The sequence below is a fragment of the Pseudorasbora parva genome, chromosome 5 (genome assembly GCF_024679245.1).
Source record: "Pseudorasbora parva isolate DD20220531a chromosome 5, ASM2467924v1, whole genome shotgun sequence".
NCBI lineage: Eukaryota > Metazoa > Chordata > Actinopteri > Cypriniformes > Gobionidae > Pseudorasbora > Pseudorasbora parva.
Window position 1 is genome coordinate 40,043,288 of NC_090176.1, and position 12,750 is coordinate 40,056,037.

At 37.4% G+C, this 12,750-nt stretch overlaps 2 protein-coding genes across 22 annotated transcripts in view; one reads left to right on the forward strand and one right to left on the reverse strand.

Moving 5' to 3' along the window:
- map2 (microtubule-associated protein 2) overlaps positions 1 to 1,819 on the forward strand; it is a 65,483-nt gene extending 63,664 nt beyond the window's left edge. For all 21 annotated transcript variants that reach the window (XM_067444290.1, XM_067444294.1, XM_067444296.1 and 18 more), the window contains one exon: positions 23 to 1,819. In XM_067444290.1, coding sequence (XP_067300391.1) covers positions 23 to 238 — 216 coding nt within the window. In that variant the 3' untranslated portion in view covers positions 239 to 1,819. The remainder of the gene's footprint in view (positions 1 to 22) is intronic.
- A 2,406-nt stretch (positions 1,820 to 4,225) lies between these two features.
- Positions 4,226 to 9,439, reverse strand: myl1 (myosin, light chain 1, alkali; skeletal, fast). Its single transcript, XM_067444313.1, has 6 exons — positions 9,240 to 9,439; positions 7,989 to 8,016; positions 6,461 to 6,604; positions 6,071 to 6,244; positions 4,860 to 4,937; positions 4,226 to 4,721 (listed from the first exon to the last, which is right to left on the reverse strand). The coding sequence occupies exons 1-6, from the start codon at positions 9,360 to 9,362 to the stop codon at positions 4,693 to 4,695; spliced, it is 576 nt and encodes a 191-aa protein (XP_067300414.1). The 5' UTR covers positions 9,363 to 9,439; the 3' UTR covers positions 4,226 to 4,692.
- Positions 9,440 to 12,750: the final 3,311 nt, after the last annotated feature.

Here is a 12,750-nt window from a genome sequence, read left to right on the forward strand (position 1 = left end):
CTTCTATTTCCTGCTCTCTAAGATCGAAAGCCATAAGCTGTTGTTCCGCGACGTAGCCAAAGCACGCGTGGATCACGGGGCGGAGATCGTGATCGAGGCGCTCGGGCTGTCAGGTGGCACCTCCCCTCACCGGCACAGCCACATGTCCTCGTCCGGAAGCATCAACATGCTGGAGTCGCCGCAGCTGGCCACGCTGGCCGATGATGTGACCGCCGCCCTGGCCAAACAAGGCTTGTGAATCCGAAACCTCTCCGTTCAACTTCCCTCCACTCAATCTACAATAGTCCCCTTCAGTGGTGTCCCGGTTGACCCTTCCTCCCTCTGGTATTTAATGAAGACTACAGATTTCACTACCCATCTGAAAAAAAGCATTTTATCGTTTTTTTTTTCTCTCCTTTTTTTGGGTAAATTTTAATGAATAACCACTTGTTAGAGTTAGAGGTACCAGTGCTTTTTATTACCCATCTTACATGTGACTTTTTATGATTGTGTACAGACAGTGGCCTCAACTGCTGGTTTAGGGTCAGTGTCAGGTGTGTTGCGTAAAAGTCGGTCTTACAGAATTTTTTATACACGGGAATGTGGCGCGACGATCCCATGCTGCACGTGTTCTTTTGCCCATTCAGTGCATGGACTCTAAAACATCTCAAATGCAAGTCACGTACACGATATACACTATAAGGGAATATATTTATAAATATACCAGCTCTTTGTCTCTCAACATCTCATGCTCAACTAAAAAAAAAAAGAAATAATTACTCCTTCGATAACTTATTCCTGTACAATTGCATAAAAAAAAAAACTAGATAGTATGATGAGCATGTATTCTAGTACACAAAAGAGGCTATTTTCTATTTCAAGGAATTTTAGTAAGTTATTTGCTGAAACATTGAATAAAGTCAACACATCATGTTTTGTAGATACTAGCGACGATGTTTAGTTTGTACATTATTTCAGATGACCGTTACGAAAAGCGTTGCTTCCGTGGATCTTTGTCGGTACACAGTTTAAGCAGATTTGTGCTTTAACTTACGGTGGTCACATTAGAGATATCGAAGAATTCACTTTCAGATTTCTTTCAGAAGTCACTGTCAACACGGTGAATTCGCCATGACCAGCTACAACTTGAGCAAAATTGGCGTGAAGAACTTTTCCGCCCTCATGCGCAGAATCCTGTTGAAAATTTCAAGTAAACGTGACCTTTACACAAACTATTATATTACAGTATTACCCGCTTACGCGAATACAACCGAGGGCTCCAGGTATACATGAATCATGTAAGATCTGCTCAGTCTGCTGTCTTGAAGTGTCAACCACATTCGACCGTCTTTCAGAGTCGAGATGGGAACAGATCCATCTGAGCAAGATTTGGGTGGTTCTGCGGCCCTCATTTTATTCTGAAACGTAGGGGGCAGCTCCTCGGGGCGCTGTCTGTGATTTTAGGTCCTGTGTTCGTCTGCTGATTCCTGCTTGGATGCTTAGTTTTCTTTCTTAGGATGTGGAAAAAGAAACACAAATCAAAACGTTAAAATGGATACGCACTCCGCTTGCATTTGTTTGAACACAGTCCACCTGTATATTTTTTCTCGTCATTTGTGGTTCTCCCCTGCCCCTTTTCCTCTAGAACAGCTGTCATTCGTAGGCTTCTGTGTTTTCTCGGCCCCCCTGAGCCTTACCTGCCCTTTCCCTGATTCCCTCAGCTGCTGTAAATGTATTTAAAAGGTCACATAGATGTACGCAGTTTTTCTCCTGTTGGTATGATACGGATTATAAATGCCCTTAACAGTTATGACAATAAAAATACAGAAAATGAACAAAATATTGGTGTGATCTTTTTTTTTCTCCTGAATTTGTATTTGTGAAATGTGTTGGGACTTATGATGGTATTATTGCCTTCTTAAAGGTTATAAAAAAAGCAATAAGCGACTAGATGCAGTACGTAGTGATTTTACCAAGGGAATTCTATTGGTTGAATTCAAGGGTCCAAATGAAAATTAGCCCATGATTTACTCACCCTCAAGTCACCCTATGAGTAGATATCTTCTTTCAGACGCGAATACAATCTGAGTTGTATTAAAAAAATATCCTGGCTAATCCATGCATTATAATGGCAATGAATGGCAGCACAAAATTTGAAGCCCAAAAAAGTGCATCCATCCATTATACATCCAAGTAATCCAACCGGCGCTGGAGGTTAATAAATGCCTTCTGGCATGAAGTCATGCGTTTGTGTAAGAAAAATATCCATATTTAATATATGTAAAATATCCGTTATAAAGTAAAATATCTAGATTCCTCCAGACGTCCTTCTGTATTCAACTTACGGAAAAAGTGTAATGCCTCTTAAGCCCCTTTCACACTGCGATTCCGGCAAATACACGGATAATGCGACCCGGCATTTGTTCCCGGGCCGCTAGATTTGGTCCATTCACACTGCCAGCGAAATACCGTAATATGTGCGCTTTCACACACAACCCGTAACGGTCCCGGGTCGAGTTGACACGTGACATCCTGATGTGACGTATAACGGCGAGCGATCTCAGCTTCAGCGCGGATAGTAAGGAGCTCCGTGGTCTCGACTTGTGTCCAGTTTGCACACATTTCTGCTTGTTTAATTTTAGTTTCTTTTGTATACGAACACTCTCTGCGTTTAAAACACCGACTAGCTCTTCTGGCACTGCAGGGTTGTATTATTGAAAAAACAAGCTCTAGGAGTCGCACGATAACTACGTACACGTTGCGGCATTAGTTTCGGCTTTTGTTCACACAGCGCTCGTTCCGGGTCGAATCTTGCAATATTACTATGTCCCCGACCCGGGTCGAATTCGGTAATCAATACCGGGACGTGGTTGCTTTCACACAGAAGGCGACCCGGCAATATTCCGGGAATATTGCGGGTCTGACGTGCAGTGTGAAAGGTGCTTATAATGTGTAAAATATGGACATTGTTCTTAAACAAACGCATGGCTTCGCTTCAGAAGGCCATAATTCCCCCCCACCCCCCCAAGTCAGAACTTTTCATTATGAATAATGAATTTGTTTTGCAGGCCTCATAATTTGAACTCACTGTTTACAGATTTAAACTTAGTATGATTAGATTAAATTCTATTCTTATTTTATTATTACAATTACCGTCGATTTTAAACGGTTAGTTCACCTCATGTCATTCCAAACCTGTAAGACTTTTTGATGAAATCTGAAAGCTTTCTGTTCCTCCATTGACAGCTAAGCATCTGAAACTTTGACACTTTAAAAAGTTCATAAAGCAATTGTAAAACTAATCCATATGAATTAGGTTCATATGAGTTCATACAGTTTAGTCAAAAAAAAATCTTAGACATGATCACTTTATTGATGAACAGAATAAATTTAGGCTTTTATTCCCATATAAACATTCATCAACTACGATCTGGTATGGAATATGGTAAACAAATTCAAACATGTTCACTTGACACACAAGAACCAATGAGGTTCATGCGTCAGGGTTGGTTGATCTATTGTTTATGTTCGCTGATAAATGTTCATATGTGACCCCTCAATTCATATTAATAATAATTTTTACAATCTCTTAATTAACTTTTTGAAGTGTCAAAGTTCTAGTTGTGTAACTGTCCATGGAGAGTACAGAAAGCTCCCAGATTTCATTAAAAAAAATGTAATCAATGTTAAACCAGAGCTCTTATTTTAAAGAAACCCCACAAGGCTGCACCAAGGAGCTTCTTGTTTTTGACAGCAGAATTATAAAAGGTTGATGGTTGGCATGTTTAATTTTTTTAAAGCAGGTGCCAAGGCTAAAATGTGACAAGTCTCTGTGACATTGACCTAGATGAATGAAAATAGTCCAGGCAAATTCATCTTGCCTTTACTTGGATATTAATTTAACAGTAATATTCTATAGTCATTTTAATGTTAACATAAGCTCAAGATGATGTCAAAATTGATGTCCTCATTTACTTTCTTGATACACTTATTGAGAACAGCCTTGATATTTTTCCTCATCCAATCATTTCCAGATGTATAAAATCCACCAAGTCCCACCAAATCCACCAAGTTTTTTCTTGTTGAATGTCATCTTTCAATCTGAATTGGAAATAAAATAGGTAATGAATACTGTTTTATGTTAATTAAAGTTTACTTCTGCTATAATCCACTTACTGTACTTATCACATTCCTTTTAGCCTTGTGCGCTAAATATGAATATGAACATTAATCACAACAGGGCTAATACTTTGTGAAAAGTTTATTATGAGAATTGACAGAGGCGAAAAATAAATTAAGACTCTGGGGAAAGGGGAAAGGAGGTTTTGCAGCCAGTCCATTAATGGCAGTATATTTAGCACCTTTGACTTTGCGATCCAGACAGTGAGGGGTCAAGGGGGTGGTTTATATTTTTGTGTAACCATGATGCCCCTACACCCCCCACCCCTCACAACCGTTCCGCTACGGAGAGACTTGTCCCGGCACGAACATCACCAAGAATATTAGCTGGAAAAAATATGAATGGATTCCAAGAATGGACAAAAGAAATAGAAGTCAAGTGGAAGAAAAAAAATAGGAAACGCAAATAACAAAATAATTGTTTATGACTAACATCCCATGTCCCTTTTATCCGTTTCTGAGTTGTTTTTGGAAACGTGTGGATGTCCTGACATCATGGAATCTGGAGAAATGCTTCAGTTTCTTCACAACTTCTTACACAGACATGATGTGTTTGACGAAAGCTGTTCAAAATGGAGAGAAACATTTCTATGTTGGCTTAGAATTACAGGACACTAAACAACTATCTCTTTAAATCGGTCAGTCATTGAGTTTTTACTGTGATTTATGTACAATGAGACAATAAAAGAATCTGAACTGACCCTCATAGTTCACACAGCCATTTTCATCCTCCTGGCCTTGCATGAGAGCATCGATCTCAGCTTCATTCATTTTTTCACCTGCAGGGAAAGAGGGAAGTATAGGTTGATCATGTCATTAAACAGGCTGAAAGAAAGATGCTCGTCATTAAAATGCGAGACGTTTTCAGTCTAAAATAGAAATGAGCTGTTTGTATTTTACTGTGTGATATTTTGATAAAACAAGTCACTTTACCGCTAGTTATACACTCTTAAAAGTAAAGGTTCTTCACTGGCATTGATGGCTCCATGAAGAATCTTTAACATTCATGGAACCTTTTCTATTGCGCAAAAGGTTCTTCACAGTGGAAAAAGCTTTTTTAGATTATTTTACGAGATCAAAATATTGCTATATATTATGCTAATATTACGAGAACATAAATATTATGCATAAAGACCATGTGTATTTGGCGTGCTGTCCGGGGGAGGGCTCCGGGCTCTGAATTTTTGGCCCGCACCCAGTGTAACACCCCCATATCTTGATAACAAGCTTGATTAGTAGAAATGTCATTAAAAAAAAAAAAAAAAAAAAAAAAAAAAATATATATATATATATATATATATATATATATATATATATATATATATATATATATATATATATATATATATATATATATATATATATATATATATATATATATATCAGTGGTTCTTAATCAGTGGGCGTCAGCAATGCTTTTCTTACTTAGTATTTTTGTCTTGTTTTAAGTCCAAATATCTATCATTTTACATTAAGAAGCAATGTCTTGTTTTGGGGGAAAATAACTCAAAATTAAGTGAGCTTTTGCTTAAAATAAGCAAAATAATCCGCCAATGGGGAAAGCAAAATAATCTTGTTTTTTGCAGTGAGGTTATGTAATTATATATAAAATTTAAGACATAAACTGAAATCACATAATCATTGCTTTTAAAATCAAAGGAGAAATAGAGGAAATATCTTAGCCAATGGTTTAAGCAAAATGGTTGAGACTCACTGAAATATATAAATATATAATTACAAAGCAGAGATTTTCTTTTACATTCAGTTTATTCAGTATTTCTAGGTTTAAAAAAAACTAGAAATGACAGAGCTGGTCGTCACATTTGTTATTTAAAAGAATCCACTTTCATTATTGATTTAAATATGTTATTGCAGTAGTAATCCTATCTACTTGTTCATTTTGACCACTTACCCAGTGTTGACAAGACAATGCGCAACTCAGCACCCATTACTGTTCCGTTGCCCTCCTTATCGAATACACGCAGACCCTCAACATAGTCATCATATGTGGCCTTGTTTGGGCTGTTGATCACAAACTGCAGCATGGGGAGGAAACCCTCAAAATCGACTCTCTTGTTTGCCATATCTGTAAACAGGGATATAAGTGAATGGAGGAGTCATGGAGGGCAGATGTAGTGAAACATAATGCACTGCAAACACCTGTCATGACATCAACCTTCTGCCAGTTCCAGTTAAACAGACATGCGTGTGAAATATTTGACTGTGAAAGCTCCTGGCAGTGCTAATGATGACTATAGGTACTTTCGGAGTAGCTAATTAAAACAGAGGGAAATCCACATACCATCAGCAGTGGGGTTGCCCAAGATCTTTGAAACCTCTTTGTTGGTTGGGTTCTGTCCCAGTGCACGCATGATATCTGCAACCTGGTTGTAGGCTACTTTGCTATCACCAACTCTGTCAAAAAGTCCGAAGGCCTCCCTGTAATCTGTAATTGTGGAGAGATTATTTTAGTAAAGGTGAAGCGTATTTCTGCACACACTAGTTTCAAACAGGTTTTTTAATGAGGCACTTTATGTCTTATTTGAAGATTAATATTAATGTAACTTTGTCTATTTTGTTAAAGACATTCTCACTTTTCTGCCCCAATAAAAACAAAACTCATTCAACAATGGAAGTGAGAAAAATTACTTTTTTATTGATCGGATATCAGTTTTCACACAATTTTTTTTCTCTAAATCTGTGCATATTAAGACAAAGTTGTGTTTGAAAAGTTTGCTTATAAACAAAACTGCATATTTGTGTTTTGCAATTGTAGGCATCTACAGTGAGGTTTATGATTACAATTATGCATTTTATTTGGATCTCTCAAACACATAAAAATTATTCTGTGGTGAAGTAAATACTCCAGAAAATATTCCTACATGAAAAAAATCAGTTCAGGCAATAATTCAGGTGAAGTAAATTCTATATTAGTACTCAATTCACTTATTTTCTTAGTTAATGTTACTTAACATAGTTAGAGTTTACTTAATTCCGTATGTGAAATTTACTTCTATAAAAAATAAAAAAATAAAAATCTGTTTTAGACACATTTATTTCAGTGTGTTACCAAAACATCATGTTTTCTTTTAAATCACTACCTTCACATTTGTTGGTTTCTCATTAAATTGTGCTAATTTGAACTAAAGATGAGAAGAGTAATAATCAGTGCTCAGTATTTCTATGGGCATCAAGGGTATTGGCTCACTGGAATTTGATCCGTTAAAAGATTAATAGCTTCATCTGATTTCCGCATAAAGCCAGCTGCCACTAACGACGTGACAGGAGCAGGGGGAGACATTCAAAGAGTCGACTTGGAATTGATATGCTCTCCTAAGAATATAACTCCCACCATATAAAGGCAGTACCATGTGAGGCCAGAATGCTGACTGCAGTGTAACTCACACCCAGGCCAGGCTGCAGAAAGCTGCCCCTCACTGAGCAATGGCCACATTCTTCCACGTAAAACGCAGCATTGGACAATGGTGCAAATTAACTGTTGAGTTGCACTGAATTGCTTGACCTTTATGGCACAATAGAAGTAAATCCCACAACACTTTGGGAATTTGACACAGGTCGCTTACTTCAAACCATTTTAAATGTTTTGAATTAATATCGCTGGTGCCTAAAGGCAGATTATAATTAGATAAATTGAAATAGGATATTAATTTCCAATTATCCTATCCTTCTGCAGGATTATTCCCTATTATATTTTTCATTATTTTAAGCACCACATTTCATGTAAACTAGTACATACATTATGTGTAAATGGTTATGAAATCTCCCCCCCCAAAAAAGGGAAAATAAAGAAATAGGTATTTCATTCTCACCTTCCATCTGGTCCTGGCTGAAATCAAGCTGAAGGAAAACAGAGATTCATATTACTCTATCCCATAAATCATTAACAAACATGATATAGTATACAAATTAGTAGGATATGTCCATCCACATATATGGCTCAAACATGCATTTGAATCTGTTTTATAGTTATGCGAAGTCTATTAATAAAGCTATTCGAAAAAAAGTCTTAATGCAGACATTTTCTTATATAAGCAATATGAGGATCCCTTTCTCTGTTATATTCCTTAGATATATATTGCCCAAATGACATCAAAGACAAAAGTACAGATCTGTGTGCCATTTCTGTCTGCGTTCTGTATGCAAATAACACATTTATTTTTAAAAATTTTTGTGTAATAAGCCTTTATTATATTAATGAGTCAGAGGAAAATAAGATATATATCAGGAATGGTAAATAATAATCAGCAATGCAAATTCCCACTGCATGAATCAGGGAGACTGTGTGTGTGGCCTGAAGATGTGGAATGATTTGCAAGACCTGAGGAAATCCATCACATCACTTAACACCATTAAAACAGGTGAGTCATTCACAAACAGCTGCTTTAATAGAAAACTGAAGAGTGAGAGCCACAGATCTTGGCATGCTTAATTTAGTCGCTCAGCTGCTTGCAGAACATTAAGGAGCTCCATGTTTGGCCATGTGAACCTTCTCCACATTTGGCTTATCTTGGCCAATCAGAAAAGGGGTGTGGCGTTTGTTTGTAGTTATGCAGGAAAAAGCAGAACTTATAGGGAACTATCCGTGGTGCTGAATCCGCCAATAATACATATTTCAAGCTGTCATCGGTCAACAGAGCAACTTTAGGCAAATGCTCAATGACTTCAGTTTAATATGCGTTACATATTAGTATATAATGTATATTTAAATATCTGAATCAAACTTTCATGACAGTGTAGTTATGTAAAATACATAATGAAAGCTATTATAACAATTAAAATGAACTTATTATGAGCCTATTACTTAATTAAAAGCAAATGCATGTAAATCCTGTAAATCCCTGACATATAAATTCAGAACATAATTCCGTAGGTGGAAATATGTATTGACCAATCAAGATTCAGTATACTGTCACATTTCTGATTTGCAATTTAGTTTTAAAAAATGCTATAGCAAACTGGATAATTCAATGTCAGCTATCACTTCAAATATACTTTTAAAATCTGAATAATGCCATGGCACTAAAAAACTGTCTGTTTGATATGACAGGAAAAGTCGTTACCTTCACACCGGACAGATCTACTGCGGCGGGTGGAGGTGGGGCCTCAGGCGCGGGCGCGGGAGCAGGTGCGGGCTCGGCCTTCTTGGGGGGCTCGGGCTTCTTAGCGTCCTTCTTAGGTGCCATTTTTTTAGTCTGTTTGTCGGCCGGGAAGGAAGTCAACACAGGGAGTGGACCACAGCTTGGAGGATACTCAGCATTCTCAAGGTAAGTCTAGATGTTTATATACGCGTATCATTTACTTCAGAGTTGATGTCAGACTGATGCACAAGCGGATTGGGTCGTTGGCCACAGAGGGGAGGGCTCGCGTGCCCCAAACGGAGAAGAGGCGTGAAGGAAGTGCGGTGACTGCAAAGGGTCGTAAATCTATTTCAACTTCAGGGGGAGACAACAACCCGCGAATTTTCTTAAGAAATTAGGGTGTCTCGTGCGAAGTGAACGTATAGACCACCGTGACCGCCGTTTCCATGGAGACTTTTATAAGATTTAAGATGTGTTTCTATTTTATTGCTTGCTTTTAAAAAATACGTAGCCTATGTTGAGCGTCGTGTAGGCCTACTTGAGGTAAATGTAACAAATACCGGAAGTTTATTTACGTTTGTTGACACAACAGTGGCATTATCTTTATTACATGCAGATTATAAATGATATATTGTTTACATATTAGTACATTTACATGTTACAAATATAAATAAAACATCTTTTTAGCTTCATATTTGGTCTACACCTAGATTAAAAATTGCAACATCAAAATTTTTGACTATTGCATGCCTCACAATAATGCTTCACAGAATTGGAAATGGCACCAGCTGGCTAAAAATAAAAGGACAGGTGGCTAGAATGCGACCACGTTCTCCAAAATAAACGAAAGTCTGTTGGTATGTTTGTCACTTCAGTGAAAGTAACATGACAAGAAGAAAAAAAGGAAGTTATGAGAAAAGCACGCTTAACTAATATAGCATAAATTATGTAAAATGTTGATGAGATTGAATGTAAGTTGGCTATTTTATTGAAATTCTCATATAATTTTCCCCTATATTCCCCTATTTTATTTTATTGTGTAACTTTTTTCTTCTATTCCTCTCTGCAGATTCAAACTTTAGGTAAATCCATTGAATGGGCATGTCCTGGTCACATATTTCAATCTATGCTATCTGATATTTACATTTTTAAATGGTATAGTAAGGTTAAACGTTAAAGTTAAGGTAAAACATTTAATACAATGGAAATGTAAAAAAAGAAATGCTCATGCACTGTATCCAAATTGTGTTTGAGACTGATTCTATGTGATAAAAGGTTTTTTTCTAAGATATGGGTCATCTGAGTCAAGAGAGATGTTTGTTGAAAAGTGGAACTCTTCCAGCATCCAAATTTGTCAGTTTTGCTCGTGTGTGAGCGAAGTGGAGACAGAATGAGAAATTTTGAGAGGCAGAGAGAAAAATTAAACTGTGAGTTCAATGAAAGCTGATAGTGACAATGAGTGACTAAACAGTCTTTGTTCATCTCAGCCTGGACTCTTGGGAAAGGGAGTTAGTGGAGTCGGGAAGACTTTAGGAGACCTCAGCTGCTAATGCCCGTTACCTCACAAAGCTCACAGGCGAGTCCCCCCCCCCCCCCCCCCATCTAAATATGTCTTACGGGCCCTTTCCCCACCCCCAGAGGAGGGCCATTAACGTAGAGATGTGAGATATTCATTCACCCTTCTTAACCCTCCTGCTTTCCCCTTGGACCCGCTTTCTCGGACCCCCTTCAGTTGTAGCCCCTCAGCTGTCATTAGGGCTCACCCCTGCCATCTCTAAGAGCACCTTCTCTAAGAACCTGCCCCCTCCCGTCCCAGCCACATGCTCTCCAGAACCAACCCAACTCTTAATGATTTTAACAGCTTAATCACTTTTAGTCTGCTTGGTTATTTGGTAAGGTTGTTGGTGATGGGGTCATTAAGTTAGATGGAAGACTCAACATGACTTTTCTTGTATGTGTCAGTTGTTTGGTGTTGATTTCTTTCTTTAAATATTTATTTATAATATAGATATTATGTGAAATGTTGGCAAGAATTGGTTCCCATTGACTTCCATTATATTTTTTGACCTTACAATGGAAGTCAATGGGAACCAAATCTGTATGGTTATACCAGCATTTTTCAAAATATCTTAATATCTCTAAGAAAGAAACTCATACAGGTTTGGAATGACATCAGGGTTAGTAAAACATGATAGAATGTTCATTTTTGAATGGACTATCCCTTTCTTTGAGTTCAAACATGAACTGAATCCTATTAAGATGAAACAACAGTGTAAACCAATAGTATGAACACCTGTGACTCGTTTTACACTAATCAATCATATGTTTTCAGTGTATCATGTGATCTGCACAAAAATATCCTGTTTTCCACAGCAACCTGAGACAGAGCTTTCAAAACATCAGTGTAGTATCAATATAAAACTACTGCATCATAAACATGCTTCTTTCAGATATGAAAACATTCCCATCTGACTCTCCTCAAACTACACAAGCTATACTAATGAGGTAAGCAAGCTTATGTCCATCACACAGTTAAAAGCCTGCTGGGTGTCATGCCGAGGTGACGCACATCCCTAGATTAATATCTTTTCGAGAGCGCAACAGGGAGGACGTGCCAACCGTGTGGGAGGAGACTGACTCTCAGAGGAAAGGTGAAAAGGTCTTCACTACAAAGAAATTATTAATGTTTTTCTTCAATTGCACACATTTTCCACCTGATAAATAACATGCATTGACATAACATGATTTGTTTGTATTATTTTTGGTTGAATCTTATTTATTAATTTGTGATCTTAGCCTATAAATATGCTAACCTGACAATACATCATGAAGTAACAGCGACTAAAGAGACACATAAGTAAAATGGAATGGCACAGAACGTCTAAAAATATAAAAAAAACTATTTGAGGCATTAGTCACGGGTGTCTTATAACATTAAGTGACACAGATATGGTATGATCATGTTGTATATCTGCAATATACAACTACAGGTCCTTCTCCAAAAATTAGCATATTGTGATAAAGTTCATTATTTTCCATAATGTAATGATAAAAATTAAACTTTCATATATTTTAGATTCATTGCACACCAACTGAAATATTTCAGGTCTTTTATTGTTTTAATACTGATGATTTTTGTATACAGCTCATGAAAACCTTAAAAAATCTAAAAAATTAGCATATTTCATCCGACCAATAAAAGAAAAGTGTTTTTAATACAAAAAAAGTCAACCTTTAAATAATTATGTTCAGCTATGCACTCAATACTTGGTCGCGAATCCTTTTGCAGAAATGACTGCTTCAATGCGGCGTGGCATGGAGGCGATCAGCCTGTGGCACTGCTGAGGTGTTATGGAGGCCCAGGATGCTTCGATAGCGGCCTTAAGATCATCCAGAGTGTTGGGTCTTGCGTCTCTCAACTTTCTCTTCACAATATCCCACGGATTCTCTATGGGGTTCAGGTCAGGAGAGTTGGCAGGCCAGTTGAGCACAG